At 38.6% G+C, this 21,769-nt stretch overlaps 1 protein-coding gene across 1 annotated transcript in view; it reads left to right on the top strand.

Moving 5' to 3' along the window:
- LOC126184879 (chondroitin sulfate synthase 2) overlaps positions 1 to 21,537 on the top strand; it is a 121,684-nt gene extending 100,147 nt beyond the window's left edge. The window contains exons 8-9 of the mRNA XM_049927508.1: positions 7,105 to 7,291; positions 20,741 to 21,537. Coding sequence (XP_049783465.1) covers positions 7,105 to 7,291; positions 20,741 to 21,075 — 522 coding nt within the window. The 3' untranslated portion in view covers positions 21,076 to 21,537. The remainder of the gene's footprint in view (positions 1 to 7,104; positions 7,292 to 20,740) is intronic.
- The last annotated feature ends 232 nt before the right edge of the window (positions 21,538 to 21,769 follow it).

The raw sequence follows: 21,769 nt of genomic DNA, 5'->3' as shown, positions 1-21,769 counted from the left end.
GGAAGTGCCGGGCGTGGATGACCTGAGGGAGCACTTCGTCTTGTAATAAAAACAATTCAGTAGTATAGACCAATTATGAGGCACTTACTATGTTAGACTTACTATGTTAGGAATTGAGGAAGGGAAGACCGTACCTTCTTCTCCAAACTGTGTGACAGCTGATATTGGCACGATGAAGACTGATATGGTATTGTCAGCTGTTTGCCAGCTTTAATCGACTGTGGCAAATTAATTGTCTTATATCATTCAGCATTAGCTACTGTTAGATTCCATAAAACAGTGGCCATGTCAAGTCCAGGGTAACAAAGAAACAATTGATTATTTTCTTGGAAGTGCTTCATGAATGAACTATTTGGGTTGGTTCCTACTGGAACATCCAAGCCACTGACTTGTGCTTAGTTCCTGGCTTCTTCAAATACAGACTGTCCATAATTAAAGTTCCAATTTCTAAACACTGTAGAAGGAGAATCACTGCTCAGAATGCTGTCAAATTTGAACAGTATATGATTGACATAGGGGGGAGGGGGCAGGGGGGGGGGGGGGGGGGGGGACATCAAGGAACATGTTCAAAAGTACAGACGACACATCTACGTAGGTTGGAACTTAAATAGTGGCAGCACTGCTGTGGAGACACTGTGCAATGGAATCTACTATTGTCACTGATAGCACACGTTGTTGACATACCTACCTTACCTCTGAGAAAATGGACTTGCCTGTCCCACGTCACCGGTGTGTGCACAATCTAGGGGAACACAGTCAGGTCTAACCTAAAAGTGTCACTATGTTTTCGAAACAGAAACAATGGAGTTGGATCAAGATTGAATGTGCCAGAGGTTGTACAGCATGCTAGTGTCATCAAGGTCTTCAAGAGGCGTGCAGGGAATCAGCATTGCTGTGCAGAACAGTTGCACGTTTGGTAAAAGCCTTCAATGAAGGTCGGCAAACTGCGGCAGACATGCATCGGGCAGGTCATCCTAGCGTCTCTGAAGAAGAAGTGCATGTTGTTGCTGCATTAGTGGACAGTGATCGACACCATACAATTTGTGAGCTCGCCCATGAAACAGTATTAGTGCATACGACTGTATTTTGCATCCCGAAGGAACGCCAGGGCATGCAAAAAATTGCGTCATGATCAGTTCCCCATGACTTGACGGAAGTGCAGAAATGGATATGTTACAACGGTGCTCAGACGCACTTGGAGCACTATGCTCGTGAAGGAGAGGCTTTCTTGTGCCATATCATTGCACTGTATGAGACATGGGCCACATCGTACGAGCCAAGACTGAAATGCCAATCCAATGAATGGTGTCATTATAGGTCACTGCGAAAGTAGAAAGTGTGTCAGAGCCCCAGTATGGTGAAAGTTATGGTGATTCTCATGTACAGCTGTGATGGTGTTATCCTAACACATTACGTTCATCCGCAGCAGACCTTCAATGCACAGTATTATTGTTTGTTTTTGGAGCATCACCTGCAATCAGCTTTGCGAAAGAAGCGGTGATACTTTCTGTGCAACCCACCCATCGTTTTGCACGACAATGTGTGGGCGCACACAGTGCAAGCTGTGGCTGCTCTGTTCGGTCGATGGGACTGGGAAGTACCTTACCGTCCACTATCCTTGTGACTTTGATTTGATTCTGAAGATGAAGGAACCACCTCGTGGCATTTGCTTCAGAACTGTTCCAGAGATTCGATGGGCAGTAGACCACTCCATTCGCACCATCAACAAAACAGGCTCTGCTAACGGTATACTATGCCTTCCACATCACTTGCAAAGTGTTCTACACAATGCTAGTGACTACTTTGAAGGACTGCAACAGGTGCAAACATGTAACCCTTTTGTATCAGTTGTGAATAAATAGTTGCCACTATTTAAGTTCCAACCCTCGCATAATTAAGGAAATGATGGCCCATGATCCCTGCTCAAACTCTTACAGGTCGTGGAGAGATGCTGTGAGTAATGAGGCTAATGAGCAGTGTGCTACGTCAGTAGTGTGTGGTATAAGTCGAGAATTTGGGTTTGACGAGAGGCGAGCTAGGGTAGTCTGTGCAGTCGTGGTGACAACTGTGTATTAATGACATAGTGGTCAGCCGTCTGAAGTAGGAGACCCAGGTTCTAATCCCAGTCCAGCATAAATTTTCAACATGGCTCACCAAGTGAGATGGCACAGTGGTTAGCACACTGGACTCGCATTTGGGAGGACAGTGGTTCAAACTTGCGTCCAGCCATCCTGATTTAGGTTTTCCATGACTTCCCTTAATCACTTCAGGCAGATGGCTGGATGGTTCCTTTGAAGGGGCACGGCTGACTTCCTTCCTCATCCGATGGGACCAACGACCTTGCTGTATGGTCCCCTCCCCCAAATCAATCAACCAACCAACCAACCAACCAACCAACCAACCAAACAACCAACCAACCAACTTGCCTCATTATATAAATCAATGCCCACTGGCAGTTACTGTCTTTAATTCCTTTGTGTTGTGATTCATAGTGGCTGCAGGATCAAAATGGTCTGTTCTTTCAAACATGTCTGAAAAAACAGACACCACATATATAATTAAGGCAATAAAGGCCAATGCTCCCTTCAGTGCAGATGCACGCCAAGCTCGAACTCTTATGGGTATCGGTGAGATGTTACAAGTAATGTGGCTAATGAACAGGGGCACTAAATTAGTAACGGGAGGTGTGTTAGGGTAATTTGTGCAGTTGTGGTGACCACTGTGTATAGATGGCATAGTGATCAGCACATCTGCCTAGTAAGCAGGGGACCCAGGTTCTAATCCGAGCCTGGAAAAAATTTTGAATTTCCTCCATTGATATAAATCAATGGCCACTGGCAGCTAATGTCTTTAAATCTTCGGTATCTCAGTTTTTTGTGAAGGTGGTCGATTACAAAAAGTTGAATGAGATTATTTGAGACATTGTTGTTCAGTTAGGACTACATAAAAATTGTAAAAAAACTAATCCAATGAAAACCTTCAAGTGAATGTTGCATATTTTCGCAACACTGTTTCTTTAAATGTTCACTGTAAACAAACTACTTGGCCAGTTTCTGAGCTGTCATCAGTTTAACAATAACAAATGACAAATTTTAAAACAATGATAATGTCACTCCTCAGTAGTGCCATCTAATGGTCATTTGTAAAAACTTAAAAAAAGGCAACCCTCTTAGTGCTGAAAGCTGTGGATTCCTGAAGTGGGAGTAGCTGTTACATCAGACTGGTGAGTTATTCACCTTGGAGTCTGCAGGGTTCTGTCCTTGGTCTCTTTATTATTTCCAATTTATGTTATAATCTTCCCACAGGAATGTAAATTCACCATGTTCGCTGATGGCACTAGCATTATGTTGGAAAGTATGTCGATCATAGACAACAAGAACATCCTATCCGAATTTCTCAACTATTTCACAGTAAACGCTCTCATGGCAAATACTAGTGAAAATAAGTTCATTAAATTCCTCTAGAGACAGAAAGATGTAGAATCAGTCTCAGTGGCATATAATAACCTACAGTTAACAGACAGCAGACACTTCATAGTTCCTGGGTAAGTGAAACCAACAAGTGCTGCAGCTACTTTCGCATTAAGAATATTTTCTTACATTACAGCTCAGTCTGTAACAGAGACAGTGCATGTCACTTGGTTTTGCTTTATAACATCATATGGAGTCTTTTCAATAAAAACTCTAATTATTCATAAAAGTATTTCTTTGTTCAGAAAATACGTAAAGTAAGCAGAAGAATTTCTTGCCACAGACTGTTGAGGCCATTTGCTGCTTCCTTGTACATAATCCTTCGTATAAGTTTTACATCTTTTTTAAAATCTCTTTGAAAATAAACCAAAAGTCGACAGTCACAATACCAGATGCAAACATGAGAGCCATTATAATTTAAAACACTTGTCATGGTGCAAAAATGTGGCAAGTATGCTGATGCCAGCATCTTCAATTTCGTTGTCACAGAGATCAAATGTCTAAGAAAACAGACACCACAATTCACAAAAAATTAAAGCAGTTTAAGTGGGATCATTCTTTCTGTTCTTTTAAAAAGTTTGTGAATCAAGTTTACCAGATAATTGAACGTCTTAAGCAGCTCATGTTTCTGAACTGAGCGTACATAAGGTCATTTATCATTTAAGCCTTATGCTGGTTTGTATATGTCACTACTGCATTTATGTTATTTTTTATTTTTGTACTTATTGTGTGATTTGTAATGTTATGAAGAATTTGTCTTATTACTCTGTCTATATTTTTATACAACAGTATTTATTATTTAGCTTGTAAGATTACTACAGCAGCATCTTCTGTAAATGTAAGTAAATTGTGGATGTATATTATTTATCTCTTGATGAAGTGGGGTTGCTTGCATGCCTCAGTGATACAGACAGCTGTACTGTAGGTGCAACCAGAACAGAGGGTTACCTCTGGGGAGAGACCAGACTAGCAGATCATTCCTGAAGAGGGGCAGCAGCCTTTTCAGCAGTTGCAGTGACAACAGTCTGGATGATTGACGCACCTGGCCTTGTAATATTAGCCAACATGTCCTTACTGTGCTAGTACTGCTAACAGCTGCAAGCAAGTGGAAACTACAGCTGTGATTTTTCTTTCCTGAGGGTATGCAGCTGTACCATATGGGTTAATGATGATGGTATCTTCTTGGGTAAAGTATTCCAGAGGCAAAATAGTCTGCCATTTGGATCTCCAGGTAGGGACTACTCAGGAGGGTGTGGTCATCAGGAAAAAGAAACTGGCATTCTACAGGTCAGTGGGTTGAATGTTAAAGTCCTTAATCAAGTAAATAGGTTACAAGGAAATGGGTAGTTTGAAGTTAGATATAGTAGGAATTAGTGAAGTGCAGTGGCAGGGAGAATAGGATTTTTGGTCAGGTCAGTAGAGGGTTATCTGCACAAAATCAGGTAGGGGTATTGCAGGAGTAGGCCTAATAATGAATAAGAAAATAGAGCTGCAGGTAAGCTAGTATGAACAGCATAATGAATGCATTATCATAGCCAGGATAGTCGTGAAGCCAACACCCGTCACAGTAATACAAATTTATATGCCATCTAGCTCCACAGAAGATGACAAGATTGAAAGACTTTATGATGAAATAATGGAAATTATTCAAATAGTTAAGAGAGAGGAAAATTTAATTGTGATAAGTGAGTGAAATTTAGTTGTAGGAAAATGAAGAGAAGGCAAAATAGTGGGTGAACATGGATGGGGGGAAAGGAATGAAAGAGGAAGCCATCTGGTAGCATTCTGCACACAGCGTAATTTAATCACCACTAACACTTGGGTTAAAATCGTGAAAGGTGGTGGTATATGTGCAACAAACCTGGAGACACTGGAAGGTTTTAGACTGATTATATAATCATAAGACAGAGATATTGAAACCAGACTTTAAACTGTAAGACTTTTCCAGAAGCAGATGTAGACTCTGACTATAATTTGTTGGTTATGGATTGCAGACTAAAACTGAAGAAATTTCAAAAAACGTAGTAAATTGAGGAGATAGGATGAAAATAAGTTGAAGGAATGAGAGTTTCAGAGGAAGTATTAGGGAATGTTGGACTGAAACGGGGGAAAAGAATAATAGAAAACGAATAGCTAGATTTGAGAGATGATGTAGTGAAGGCAGCAGAGTATCACATACGTAGAAAGACAAGGTCCAGTAGAAAACATTGGATAACTGAGGAGATATTGGATTTAATTGAAAAAAAGGAAAAAATATAAAAATGCAGCAAATGAAGCGGGCAAGGAGAATACAGACTTTATAAATATGAAATTGACAGAAAGTGCATAATGGCTAAGCAGGATTGGCTAGAGGACAAATGCAGGCTGTGGAAGCATGCATAACTAGGGGAAAGATAGATGCTGCTCATATTGGGATCCTTGGAAGAACCAGCATGACAAAACTGATACTCCTAGTGTGCAAGATACATGAGACTGGCGAAATATCCTCTAACTTTAGGAAAATATAATACTCTTGATTCCAAAGAAGGTAGGTGCCAACGGGTGAGAATACTACTGAACTATCAGTTTCATAAGTCATGGCTGCAAAATATTGACACCAATTGTTTATAAAGAATGGACAAACTGGCAAACAAATGAGGATGTACTTAATCGAATTTGGGAAAAAAGGTATTTATGGTGTAACTTGAGTAAAAGAAGGGATGGGTTGATATGACATGCCCTGAAGCATCAAGTAATTCTCAACTTAGTAATGGATGGGAGTATGGGGGGTAAAAATTGTAGAGAGAAACCAAGGCTTGAATACAATATGCAGGTTCCAATAGTCATGCAGAAATGAAGAGGCTTGTGCAGGATAGACTAGCTACATCAGACAAGTCTTCAGATCGAATATCACCACAACATTATTAGTGCTGATGTGTAACTAATTACACGTAAAATTTTGATGTGTTCCAAATTTAGGGCAAGTAATCACTGTATGGAACATGTATCCAATAAGTAATATTAAATAAAAATAAGTGAAAGCTTTGAATTCTGTAGGAATAGTATTAAGAGAGTAACAATTTCAGAGAAAGAAAACAAATGACCTTTACGTATAACATCTGCATGGAAATTGTAGGATTACGTTTGCAAAGGTAAAAATTGAGCTGCATGGAAGCATCTGGTTTGTGAAGTCAAAATGAAGAAGAAATGTAAATACTCACTATTAATGAAAGTAAAATTCAGTGTGTGTTTAACACACATAATTGCAGCCTATGGCCCCTTCCTCAGAATTTGGAAAAGCAAATATATGCACTAAGTTGAGAAGGAAGGTTAAAGAATGAGAGTGAATGTTTTTTTAAACCTAAAATTCAAAGAGTGAAAGACATAGTCAAATATGTATTTAACTTGATTAATGTTCTGCCACATATATACAAGTGAGTTTACAATCTTTCCCAAGCAGTGAACATTGGACAGCCAGAGTTATATTCATACTCCAAGTTATCCTATTGCTTCTGTTTCATATTCAGTTCATGGTAGTTTATTTACTGGGTATCGTACATGAACTGCCTACATTTTACAAAACATGTAACATTAATAAAGTGTGTGACAAAATAATTGTTTCTAAATATATGCTTTTTTTCATTATACTTAACAGGTTCGGATGAATACAGTCCTTCAGTGGCAGGTGTTTAGCCCTATACCATTCACAGAGTTCCATCCTGATATTGTGTATACACCTGAAGTACAAAGACCAGTAGAACTGGACATAAACAAAAATTATGGTCATTATGATTCATATAGCAAAAGTAATCTGGCATTTTATGCAAAGGACTACCTTGCAGGTAATCACTTCTTTCATTTTATATTTTTGATAATAGATTATAACTATGAATCTAGCTTTGACACACAAATGTGTGAAACACACAGCTGTATAACCCTTTGACAATCTGTGCATGGGAATAAAATGTCTGACAGCAGAAATGTTTTGGATGCCTATTATACTTACATTGTCTTAACAACAGCTTCTGTATCACAGATTAATTTTTGAATAGAAATAAGCTGTCACTAGGAAAACCTATATACAGAATATCCAAACACATATTTTGTTGGACTTAAGACTTCCTTGCAGACTGAACTCTGTGTGTCAGTTTTAATGAAGAGGCATAATCAGAAGGAAAAGTAGAACCCAGCACACCTCAAAGTAGTGTGACAGGGCTTCTGTTGCTCACAATATACAGGATGATTCAAGAGGAATGTCACATAATTTGTGAGGTGATTCTACATGCGAAAACAGACCGAAAGAGTCGTAGGAACATGGGTCTGATTTTCGATCATTATGGAGCAGGTTGAAGACTGCGCACATCCATGAAAAAATATGAAGATTAGTGTGAATATTACTTACCAAAATGCTGCGTGGGTGTTGTGGTGGATAGAATAACGGTGGGACAGATGACTGATCCATCCTACAAGAGAGGGATGGAGGTTCTCCAACAGATAGCAGCACTGTGACGTTGCTCTGAGGCAACAGTTGCAAGAGTACCCAGTGTGTAATTGTGGGTTGGATAAGTGAGAAGTTATGAGGCTGTGTGCATTTCGTGCTTGAGTGTTGTTTAACTGAGCAAGTCCATTGTGTCTGTTAATACCAACATGCTGCATACTTTCACCTATGCAGAATTCACAGACATGTACAGGTACTGTAGTTTCAGTGCTCCTGCAGCTGTAACAGAATACCAGAGACGTTTCCCTGACTGACAAACCCCCTGTGCCAGGGTATTTCCCAGGGTTTTTGAAACATTTTGTGAATCCAGAACACTACCCAGGGTATACATAACATCAGAATGTGAGGCCATCCAGTCAGTTGAGGAAAGGGAAGACATTATTGTAATGGCACAATGGAGTTCCACCACCACTACATGATGCATTACCCATCAGCTCCATATTCCACAAACTTGAATGTGGCATACATTACATTCTGAGGGCTTGTACCCATTCCATGTGCAGCCCATTAAACATCTGCATTCAAGTGACTCAGTAAGCAAAAAAACTTTTGTGAATAGTGGGCTGTAAACAGTGACATTGTGCAGTACACTTTATTTACAGATGAGGCTACGTTTACATGCAATGGTATCATGAACACCCACAGTTCTCATACATGGGTGATGGAGAACCCACATAACACTAGGGAAACAAGATTTCAAGTTAGGTTCTCAGTGAATGTCTGATGTGATATGATTGATGCCATGGTGATATGGCCTGTGTTCCTACCAAATTACATGACAGTCGCAGCAAATGCACATTTTCTGATAGAAGCTCTACTTGCACTTTTGGGAATTGTGACATTAGAGCAATGATGGCAAATGTATCTGCAACACGATAGGTCACCGAATCACTGTACCACACAAGTATCCCAGTTTCTGAATAACACATTTCCTCAATGGTGGATTGACTATGGCGGACCCCTTAAGTGGCCTGCCAGACCACTGGCCTAACCCATTATACTTCTGTTTATGGGGATGGTTAAAGGGTGATGTGGATGCTACAAAGTTGAATACACATGAAGAACTTGTTATTCCGACACTGTTGCCCACATTAAAGCCTGCTGAGATGATGATCTATGTGCAACACAGTGTATTCTTCAATCAGTTGACAAGTGCATTGAGATGGGCGGTCTCTTTGAACACCTCTTGCAGGATGTATTAGTCATCTGTTCCACCATTATTTGTCCACCACAGCACCTACACAGCATTTCGGTAAGTAATATTCACACTTATCTTCATAATCATTCATGGATGTGCGTAGTCTTCAACCCACTCCAGTTCCATAATGATTGAAAATTGGACACATGTTCATAGGACTTTTTCAGTTTATTTTCACATGTAGGACCATCTCACAAATTATGTGATATTCCTCCTGAATCACCCTGTATATAGATGTTTGGCAGATAACAACTAATGACTGTTCTTAGATGACACAGTTTTGTACATGAGGGTGACATTGTTAGAAACTTGTTACAAAATGCGGAGAGATGTGCAGATGATCAGTGCCACGTGCAAAGATTGGTAGCTGTCTCTAAACATAAATAAAATATACTAGACTCTCGCTAATCCGGCCATTCCTGGGTACATATGGGTGCCGGATTTGTGGAAGTGCCGGATTATTGAGTGTCTGAAATTTATTTTATTCATTTATTTTGTTTTTTATTTATTTTGAAAACATAGGAGATATAGTGTACTGTTCTTTATTAAACCAAGGGATACAATTTTAAAACATAGAGGATGTATTTTATTAAATCTTAAAATACATTAATTTTCAAAGAAAACTTCGCCCTTGAGTGTATACTGTACATAATTATACAGTTGTATTACTCACTTTGAAACATGTCCCTAGTTTTTAACTGTTGCAATGATGATACGTGATGGTGGCATGCCTTATCATGCAACCGCTTTACAAGCATTACATCAGTACTGCATGTATTCGGTTGTTCCATAATGTACTCCAGGAAGACCTTGGCAGCTTCAGCACCAGCAGCGTGAGAAATCTTCATGCTCTCTCCTCCTGTGTCCTCTTCTTCATCACTTTCATGCTTACTTTCTTGCACGCTTTTGATTATTTCTTCATCTGTTAAAGTTTGGTCTGTATCACAGTTTTCCTCATTCAGCCACTTAGTAACATCGTCATCATTAATTTCTTCTCCTCCTGGAAGGTTGTGGCACATGTCAGTGTACAAAGTAATGGATAATTTCGAATTGACTGGCTCATCACTGTCACTCACTACTAGATCCAATACGGCATCAATGGATGCCCACAATTTTCTCCAGCTCTTCATTATGGTAGTGCTCTCCACTTTATCCAATGCTTCGGCTGCTTGGAAAATAACATCACATATGTTAATTGCTTTCCACGCCTTCAGCATAGTCTCGATAGACTCGTTTTCACTTTCGTTCAGAAAGGAGACGAGAAGTGAATGTCGACAGTGACGTTTAATTGATTCCAAAACTCCCTGGTCCATGGGCTGTACTAGGGCTGTCACATTGGGTGGGAGAAAGAGTGCTTGTATACCATCGTACTTTAGAGAAACATCTGAAGGATGACTGGTAGCATTGTCAGTTACAAGGATAGCTTTCAGTGGAGGCTTGTTCTTCATTAGCTCTTTTCTCGCTGCTGGTACAAACATTTCACGGAACCACCGAGAGAATATTTGTCTGTCCATCCACGCTTTTTTCTGAGCACAATACTGCACTGGTATAGTATTTATGTCAGTGTGTTGAAAACAATGTGGATGTTGGGATTTTCCAGTCACCATAAGCAGTAGTTCATGACTCCCATTTGCATTACAACATGCCATTAATGGTACGCGCTGTTTCTGTTGCTTGTAACCACAAGCTTCCTTCTCGTCCTTGGCAACTAATGTTTTTGAAGGGAGCATCTTGTAAAAGTCCTGTTTCATCAGCATTATACAAGGAATCAGCAGTTAAATCTTCTTATTCTTCTATAATGTTCCGTATCTTGCTTACAGACTCATCCCCATCCTTATTGTTAGCTGAGCGACTTTCCCCAGTGACTGCCAGCTGCCGAATGCCATGTCATTTTTTCCAGTTTGATAGCCAACCTTCGCTCTCTGCAAAACAGGTTACTACTGCCAAGTTTTTGTTAAATGCAGCTGCTTTTTCCTTTATAATTGGCCAGTGACTGGAATTCCTTTACTGTGTTGTTGTATGAACCATCTATAAACAGCTATGTCCAGTTCTTCATTCTCACTCTTTTGCATAACCTTCAGTTTTCCCAACTCAATATCCATTTGTGTTGAGTACTGTCAAATAACATCTTTCTTTTTAATGTCATAAACAGTAGCTCGTCCAACACTGAACTCAGCAGCAATGACTTTCTGCGAAGGACCTCGATTTAACTTATTTGAAATTTCGAGTTTCTGTTTGAGGTCTAACATAATGTGTTTCCTTTTAAAAGACATGATTCAGCTGCAATTTCACAGTATATAAAGTGCTGTTTAACTAAGTATTGTTGTACATGATAATTCATTGTGCACATGTTTTTGGAGTGTGCCGGATTACTGAGAGGCTGGACTACTGAGGACCAGATTAGCGAGAGTCTAGTGTATAATGTAATGCATTTAAATTTATGCAAGGATCTGATATTGTATGACAGCATGATCAGTGATCAGTCACTGGAATCATACACAATCTTCAAGTATCTAAGAGTTTCCATCCAGAGAAATTTAAGATGGAATAACCACATAAATCAAGTCATGGAAGTGGTAGATGCTAGTATTGGAAGAATCCTGAGGAAGTATAATTCGCACACAAGACATTCATTCAAACAATTATGAGTACTGTTTGTCAGTTTGGGATTCTTACCAAATTGGATTAATGGAAGAAATACACAGGATTCAAAGAAGAATTGCACAATTTGTCTTGGATTTGTTTAGTCAACATGAGTGTCATGGAAGTGCTGAGAGTGTCACACAGAAGCTCAGCAGACTGCAATAGGAGACATTGCAAGAGTGATGGTGCGCATCAAGAAAAGCCTTATTCCCAAAATTCTGATCGCATGCATTACAGAATGAGTCAAGAAACATACTAGTTTCTCCACCATACATATGACATAATTATCACAATGCTAAAATTAGAGAAATTTGGGCCCATATAAAAGCGTACCAGCGGTCTTGTTTCTTTTGTGCCATACGTGAATGGAATAGGGATGGAGAAAAATGAGACTGCTCACACACTGTACAGTAACTTGTGGAGTACAGATGGAGATGTAGATGGCCCTCTGACCACAAAATTCTTCCATTGTTGCACAGTTAGTGTATCTTGCCCCCCTGATGCTAAACGTGGAGTAATGGAGAGCTGTGAGTCTAAGCTGAACATTATAGTGGAATGAAGAATGAGTTGTGAAGTAGGACAACAGCAAAACATACAAGGTGTGGCGCAGGAACTTCCTTATTTGAAACACATGCCACACAGTGGTTGTTGCTCATTGTTGTGTGGGATGGAGCGAATTTGAAATGGTGAAATTTAACTCTCTCTCTCTCTCTCTCTCTCTCTCTCTCTCTCTCTCTCTGTGTGTGTGTGTGTGTGTGTGTGTGTGTGTGTGTGTGTGTGTGTGTGTGATATATATCCCTCTGCCGCCCCCCACCCCCCCTCACCTCTCCGAAGGAGTGGACGACGAGAGAGGAGTGCGCATCTGCTGTGGCAACATTCTTTTCGAATGGCCAGTCATCGCAACCCAGTGAGCATTTGGGGAACAGTTTAATATCACACCTGCAGGTCATGTTCCTGATCAAAACTCTATTGTTATGTGGGTGGACACATTTATGGATACTGGTAGTGTGCAGAAAAAGAAAGCGGGGCCTTCAAGAACCACCTGGACACCAGGAAATTTCGAGAAAGTAAAGCTGGTGATTTTGAATTTGCCCAAGTGATCTGGACACAAATATGTAGCTGCTCTTGCAATTTTTGATCATGCAGTGAGACAAATTCTTCATGAGGAGTTGAAATTTCATCCATATAAACTGGCAGTAGTGTACATAGTTAATCAGTATGATTTTCTTTCATGAAAAAATGCATGTGAAGTCTTGATCGAAAACCTTCCTTATGATGTCCTTGTGGTCTTCAGCGACGTTTGGCATGAACCCCCGAGAACTTCATGAGAAGCCCCTGCATACAGAACATGTGACTATTTGGTGTGCATTAAATAAAATTGGCATTCTTGGCCCATGGTTTTTTAAAGAGAATGATAGGGCAGTTACAGTCACTTTTTAGCATTGTGTCATGATGACTGAGAAATTTTTTTTGTTCCTGAACTTGAAGAAATGGATATGGGGACTGTTTGGCTCCAACAAGACAGCACCGTGGCTCGTATTGCACAAACATCAATGACATTCTTGCATGAACACAACCCCGACTGTCTCATGTCTTCGAATGTCAATTTTCAGTGGCCAGCACACTCACCAAATTTAACCTACCTGCGACTTTTTCTTATGGGCTCATCTTAAATCCTTGGTGTGCACCAGTCGTCAACAGATCCTGGGTGAGCTGTGGGGCAATATTTGTGCTGCTATTGCCAACATAGATGCAGACATGTTGGACAAAGTTGACTGAAACTGCCAATTTACACTCTCCAAATGCATTGAGCAGAATGGAGGCCACCTTCTAGATATCAGTTTCAAAATAAATAAAACTTTAAATGTACCTCTATGTAAAGAAAAGGAAATTAAATTGATATCACCAATGCTTCCTGTTTTATGATTTTTTTTAATAAGGAAGTTCTCGTGTTGCACCCTGTACTTTATGCATAAGCACAGCGGAGGGAAGAGGAATGTGCTTGAGTATTGAGGCAGTATCTAAATTTAATCTGAAGTGCATCAGAGTTATTTGAGCACAGGAGAAGAATGAAAGAGAGCAGTCACTACTAACCATCCAGAATGTGTGTTATATGTCCTAGGAGAACTTGTTAATTTATATATTTGTGAAACAGGGCCAATTTTATGCTATACATTTAACTTCTCCCAAGAGAAGATTTTTAAAAAATTATATCCATCCATGAATCTTAAGTAGCCAGAAAAATACAAAATTTGTTAATTTATTTACAATTGTCTCTACATCCATGTAAGACTAGAAAAAAATTGGCTTAAGTGTGATTTAATTTTCTTTATTGTGTTACTTCAGTATCTACTTCTTACTGAACAGAAAAAGGAGAAAAGGATACAATTTTTTCCACCAATCCCACAAGGTTCAGTGAATAAATGTTTGTGACTGTGAAGTACTGTGGATGCAGGAGTATTACTGTACAATGAATGTGACAGATAGTTACGACTGCATATATCAATACAATAATTAATGCAGGAAAGACAATTTGGTTGTGCTTATTGCACAACCGAAGTTGTGTAACCATTCTGGACACCGCTACAGCTACCTGTAACTTAACAATCTCCTAATGCTGCTGAAGTAACTTTATCAATCATTGCTCTCTGAAATAAAGAAGTTGGCTGCAATTGGTTTTGTTGTTGCTCTCATGCCACCAAGTCAGTGTGTTTGCTCCGTGCTCCTCTGTTCGGCTATTCATAATGCTCTATACTATTTCACTATAACTGTATCCCAGTTTACATTTAAAACCTCAGAGTTGAACATATTATGTAACATATATAATCAGTATATTATGTTGATTCTTATCAAAAGATGCTCATCTGAATTATCAACACTCAAATGTTTAGAAGGTTATATTTAGTAATCTTGCATCTTTTCTAGAAAGTTAGGGAAGTCATATAATGATCAAATACAGAAGAGTCCATTCTCATATGAAAATGTATGTGCACTTTTTCCAACTGATTGTGAATTCATAGTATGGTGAAATTCTTCTAGTGTGTGGTTTAGTTTGTGAGTGTTCATCTCAAAATACTCTGGTAATCAATGTACTAAAACGAAGAATATATATTCGAATGGGGAATCATTCCAGCAGCAATTCATGCTGCAATTTTGAAATTCACTGCCATAAGTGACTTTCAATACAGGCAGATTGTTACGACCAGGTGCCTGGTAATGAACATCTCAGAAATAGAGAAGCTGATTGGCTGTTTGCATACTACTGTTGTGAGCATCTATGGAAAGAAGTTGAACGACAGTGAAACCACACATAGGTAACAAGGTGTTGGATGTCCATGCATCATCACAGGATGTGGAGGTTGGAGGCTTGCCTACTATGTAAAGCAGCATAGGCAATGATCTGTGGCAGATCTGATGACAGAGTACAGTGCTGATGCAAGCACATGTGTTCTGAAGTGCACACTGTTGAACATGGTGAACTGCAGTATTCAACATCTACATCTTCCCGTGTTGATCCGATGACAATGGAATGGGCCCAGGATAATTGAGATGGGACCATGGATTAATGGAAACATGTTGCCTGTTCAGATGAACTGCATTTCCTGCTGCACCAGGTCAGTGGTCATGTCCAGATACATCATCATACTTGTGAATGGCTGCTTGAAATATGTACTTTGTCACAGCTGCAGGTAAGTGAGGGCAGTATTATGCTATGGGGGACATTCATCTGGGCTTCCACGGGACCTGTGGGTAGTAACCAAAGCCACCATGACAGTTTTGGATTATGTGAACATTATTACAGACCTTCATCCCCTCATGCTTGATCTCTTCCCCATTGTGGATGGCTTCTTCCAGCAAGCCACCTGTCCCTGTCATAAGCCCATAATTGTGCTACAATGGTTTTAGGAACACGATTGTGAACTCACGTTGATGTAATGGATCAGATTCGCGTGATCTGAAACCAGTGGAACATGTGGGATACTATTGGACATACGCCCTGTTCCCACAAACCACCATCCTGTAATTTACAGGTTTTGTATGACCTGTGCATAGACATCTAGCACCATGTGCCTTCAGAATCCATGCCACTTAGATTAACTGCTGTATTGCATTCCAAAGATGGACCAACACACTAATAAGCAAATGGTCATGATGCTTTGGCTTATCAGTTTAGATATGTGTTGGTAATCATCTGGAAGTACATATAATTATCATACATAAGGGACTTCAGAAGGAAACAGACATACTGAAAGATGATAGCAGGGGCCATTCTGAAGGAAAACCTGCAATACAAACTATAGTTTCTCATTAGCTCCTGAGACATGTAGACAAATACTTTTTTCCTAATCTGAGCAGCTGTGTATATACTTCATTAATGTGCACACAGGCTTTTAAACACAAGCAAGAAATCCTTTACTTGTTTGCACATTGTGTCTGTGGCAAACCAAATGAACTTTAATCAGATTGAGAAATGCTGTATGTTTGTCGGGCACACAATACTGTCAGCACAACCAATCTGTGAGATAAGAGATAAGTCTCATTACATACAGTATCACTGGTTATTGCAAAAATCTTCCAGTCCTTGTTTTAAAAGAACATACTTCAAATATACCAGAAACAGATTCTACAAGGACTGAAGATGCCATGTTGTGATAAAGATGGTTGCCCACTACACTTAGATAGATAAAATGACTGCCAGTCATACTGAACAGCATTTTAGGTTAGAAATGTCACCTAAAATTATAATCCACCATAGTGTAGGAGTCACCTTCACCTGTTTGTCCATTTAAGTGGTCAAAATAACAAAAAGTATGAGTTTCAACAAGCCTGCTGATAATGAAATATGTATTTATTTGAATGTTTGTGTTCAGAATGGTCATCTCTTTATACATGCCTTTTCCTACTGGATCATTCTGTAGCCCATTCCTCAGTTATAGATAACTGACATCAATTATTATCTTATATTAGGGGGACTGGAAAGTAATGTCGTTTTTATACATTACATTAAAACTGATGAATCATTAACATGGTTTTATTTTTAGCCAGCAATGTAATCACCTTCATTATTCAGTACCTTTTGCCATCTAGTGTGGAAATTTTCAATGCCAGATCGATAAAAATCAATTGGTTTTTGAGGAAAATATGTGAAGGGCTTATTTCAATAGTGGTACAAGTCCATTACCTCCACTTTTCTGCCTATAATGCTTATGAAATTAGTGATAAAGAAAAAAAAGGTTCATCTCTAGCAAGAAGCCATATGCTTGAATATTTCTGGTATCTCAACTACAGATTTTTCAGCACTCATTTAACTTTAGGACTCTGTATCTCAATATGAAGAAAAATGGACTTGTACCACTATTGAAATAAGCCCTTCATATGGAGGTGGCATTTCAGATCTCATCCACAGTTTCACATTTTCTTGCCACTTAGAAAGTATTGTAGCAATCAGAATAAATGAAAATCTGATGGCCCAATATTGGGCAGGTATGATGGGTGAGGCAATACCTCCCACCCCGATTCATTAATTGTTTTTCCTGGGTTCGTCTTGTGCAGTGCCAATCTATTATTGTGTTGCAGAATAACACCTTTTCTGTTGAAAATCACTGAGCATATGTCAGTTGAAGATCGATTTACTCGATCCAGTTGTTGACAGTAAAATTCTTCATTCACTGTTGATCCAGCTTTCAGCACTTCAAAACAAACAACCCTTTGAATACTCCACCAAACACACAAAAGTGCCTTTTTGGGGAGTAAACCTGGACTAGTTGTACATTGTGGCAATTCATTCAGAGAGAGCCACTGCCTTTTGCATTTTGGATTATCATAGATGACCTATTTTTCATCTCCAGTGAACAAGCAATTTAAAAAAAGAAAAAGAAAAAAAAGCTTCCGTATTGTGCCGCTGAAGCAATAAATTGTATGCGGTGTATCAGTTAGCATTGTTTGTCTTTACCAATCCACTGCAAGTGTTCTTGGATGCACAACCAAGGTTGGTTAAGAGCGTTTAACATTCCATTGATTGTCTGACCGGATTTGCATCCACTTCCGTCCTTAATATGTCATTGTCTAAAGTTGTTGGTCTTCCTCCTCCTCAGATTTTTCAGCACTCATTTAACTTTAGGACTCTGTATCTCAATATGAAGAAAAATGGACTTGTACATATAAACATTACCAGATTTGAATTTAGAAAAACACCTTTGGTATTCACAAATGTCTTGGATAAACATCACAAATGTTTTGTGGTACCAACTGTTGTATTACTACCCTTGTGAAACTCAAAAAGCATAGACTGCTGTATATTTACGTCTTCTGGTATTTGGCTGATTATTTCACCATAAACTGCACAAAAATTTAAGATTTAATTATTTACAAGGAAAAAAAGTCAATCAAACCGTAAAATGTCTATGGAATGACTTTGAAGTACACAATGAGGTGATAAATGACAAACGAATATTGACATGTGCAAAAATGATATTAGTAGCTGATGACTTATTATATGATTTTTAACACATATATGGGAGCACGAGAAAATTGTTTGGCTTGGTCCATTGATATTAATGATTGTTTTTGTTAGTATATGTTGAACAATAATGTAAGTAAAATTCCAACATGATCTGTGCAATACTTGCGTTTATATGGCTTTTAAAAGTAGTCTGTGTTTTGTTCAAATCAAGACATTAGAAGATCCAACCATTATGAAATTATTTGTTTTGGATAGGGTCAACATTTGATACAAAAAATTAAACACCACTCAAAGCAGTATGTGTAAAAGTAATGCCAAAAATGTTTGTATGTTATGATGAGTTTTTTGTTTCTGGGATGCTAAAGGGTGAAACAATAATTGGCAAATATTACGCAAGTCTTCTGGGAAATTTGAAGGCAATATACGCAAGAAGTGTCTTAGATTTCACTAAGACATTTTACTTGCCCACAAAGGTGCTTGGCAATGCGAAAAGTGGTAAGGATGAATAACAGGAATATCCACTTTATTCAGCAGATTTGGTATTTATTCCAACACCTAAACAATTTTATGGCTGGTAAATGTCAAATGAAGAGATTGTGGCAGTTATAAGTGGGTGTTTTGCAGACTTTCCATGACTGCCTCGTTGGATTAATGTTGGACAAAATGCACCAAGTGACGTTAAGGCACTGAACTTGCATTTGGGAGAAGCAAGATTCCAGTCCTCATCCAGATTTAGGTTTTCTCTTATTCTTCAAAACTGATAAATTCCAAGGCCAGGATGATTCACTTGAAAAGGTTACACCAGATATCATAGCCCATTCTCATCATATCTGAGGTTGTGATCGGTCTCTGATAACCTCATCATATACAAGAGTTTAAACCCTAAGCTTTCTTCTTTCCTGTTTTGGACAAAATTGCATTGCCCTAAACAGGATTACATGAAAGAAGTTGTGGATTTTCACCTAAAAACAGTCTTTAATGCCAGACCATGAAATTTTATCCTTGCCATGTAGCAGGCATTTGCTACATTTGAAAAGAAGTAATTGCAAAATGCATTTAATCAGTTAACAGAACAACTAAATTTATTATTATGATTAATGTCTTCAAAATCTACAGTAACATAAAACAATTGTCATAATTTCTGAGGTTTATTTGCCATGATTGATCAGTAGTGTATTTAGAAGTTTCCAACTAAGTTGACAATTTTCTTTTTGTGTGCAATATTTTAATGACTGCCAGTTGAGGAGCTACTTGATTAAGAAATAGCGGCACAGGTCACAAAAACTGACAGTGGCCAGGAGAGTGATGCACTGACCAATGCCCCTCTGTATCCGCATCCTGTGGGATGAGGATGACCAGTCAGTACCATTGGGCCTACATAGCCTTTTTGGACTCTCTCTCTCTCTCTCTCTCTCTCTCTCTCTCTCTCTCGGCTATATTTCTGCAGAGCAACGTCTAGCCACATGTAATGTGAAATGTACAAGCCTATTCTGAAGAATGGAGGGAAACACCAATTCCCTGGAATGCACATTACATCTGCTATATCACACATCAAAATAACTGGGATATATTTAGTCAGCAACTTGTTTTTTAACCCTTTAACTGCTCTGGACGTGTTAACGTGTGCGCCTTTGTACCTGTCCCTGTGTGCTTTGAACGTGTTTATGTGTACACACATTCAGAGTACCAGGTAGAAGGACTGGTGGCGCGAGTAAACACTTTCAGAGCACACAGGGACAAGTACAAAAGTGCATGCGTTAACACATCTCGAGCAGTTAAAGGGTTAATTGTCCACCATCGACTGTTTTTGGTACTTTGTGGACTCACATAAAACTGTGTAGAGGGAGATTGCCCTGGGAACAAATCCAGCCCCAACCCCTTTTGATTCCACGCTACAATTGTTAGAGGATGAATTCTAAGAGTTTTTTATTTATTATTATTTATTGGTTTCAGGCAAAGCCCATTTCACCAAATTCATAGTCTCAAAGTTGTAGATCATCTACAGTCCTGTGTCCTTATTTTTTGTGTGTTGACATGTGCCTAATCTGTGATATAAATTTCATTTCTGTGACACACATCCTTCTTGACATTGCAATTTTTACAAAAGTTAATGTATTCACAAATACATTAAATGGTTGCCTGACTGTCAAATCCTAATTGTCTTAAATAACAGGGGTCTTATTGTGGTTATTAGGCATTTATTTTCTTAAAATTATTTTTCTCACAATATTTTAGAGAGAATATGTGCGAGTAAAGTTCTTGTTGGTAATGTGGTGAGCAGTTTAGTGGCTTCAGTCTGTCAAGGTGTAGAAAATTTCCCTTGTGTTGCCATATGCAAATTTTTAATCTACAACATAGATTGCAGTTTTGAATTTGTTTATATTTGCAATGCTTTTAACATACTAAAACTCACATGCCAATGTTTGTAATATGTCAGTCACTGTTTCGTAAATTCTTTAAAAACTAACCTTTTGTTTTTTATATTGCAGTTCGCAGACAAGTGGATCATATCATTCCAACCGTGCAAAATGATCGTGATATCAACTCACTTGTAACTACGAGAAATCGTACTTTTGTTGGATCAGATTTTAGTTATGGCTGTTCTATAAATTCATTGTATTCTATGTTTGTTTGTGCAAGCAATTGTCACGTTCTTCGTGCTGTGGAGCCTGGCCTCAGAATAAGGCACAGAGAAAGAAACTGTTCAGTACTTTATGGATTACAGCTATTGCAGGATTGTGAGCAGCAGAGAGCTTTTAATTTAGGACATAGGAGCCAATTAGCACATGCTATACTCGAATATAAGACAGGTCACACATTATAAAGCATACTATCTTTTATATATTCTTGTATGTATAAAGGCTTGTGATATGAATATGTGTAAAAGAGTTAATGGATGTTGTTGAACAGAACTTGGATGCTGTTTTTTGCTTGAAAATAACATAATCTGTTGCAAGACTTTAAGTTTGACTGCCTGGTTGTGTTTCCAGAATTATTTACTTTATTGTATTACTAGTTAGCAGCATAGAATAATTAATACATTTTTTTCTGTCTCTGTGGTGTGTGAATGCATTGTTCCTAACTACGCAGACTTCTGTCTGTCTACAAAATTTATAGTTACTTGCAGAATATGTGCTGATGACTGTGATTATATACACACTTTTGCAGTCCATGCTTTGAAAATGAAAATATAATCAATTATTAAATGACCAAAAGCTAAAATTTTAAAAGTGTACATTAGATGGAGAGTTAGACATGAAATATTACCACACATTGTTCATCTGAAGTGTGTCTTTTGTTGCATTTGAATGTGTTTCTTTGTTACTCCTGCCATATTTTTGAGAGATTTATGTAATATGTTGTTCTTGTTGTTAGTTAGTTACATGCACCATCATCATCATCATTTTGCACATAGATCATAATGATGTGAAACGAGTCATTCTACATTCACATCACAAGTTAATTTGTAAATATGGTTACATTCTGAACTTTACCAAGTTTCTTCCCAAAAAGAAAAA

Source organism: Schistocerca cancellata, chromosome 4 (assembly GCF_023864275.1).
Source record: "Schistocerca cancellata isolate TAMUIC-IGC-003103 chromosome 4, iqSchCanc2.1, whole genome shotgun sequence".
Lineage (NCBI taxonomy): Eukaryota > Metazoa > Arthropoda > Insecta > Orthoptera > Acrididae > Schistocerca > Schistocerca cancellata.
This window is presented reverse-complemented; position numbering and strand designations above follow the sequence as displayed.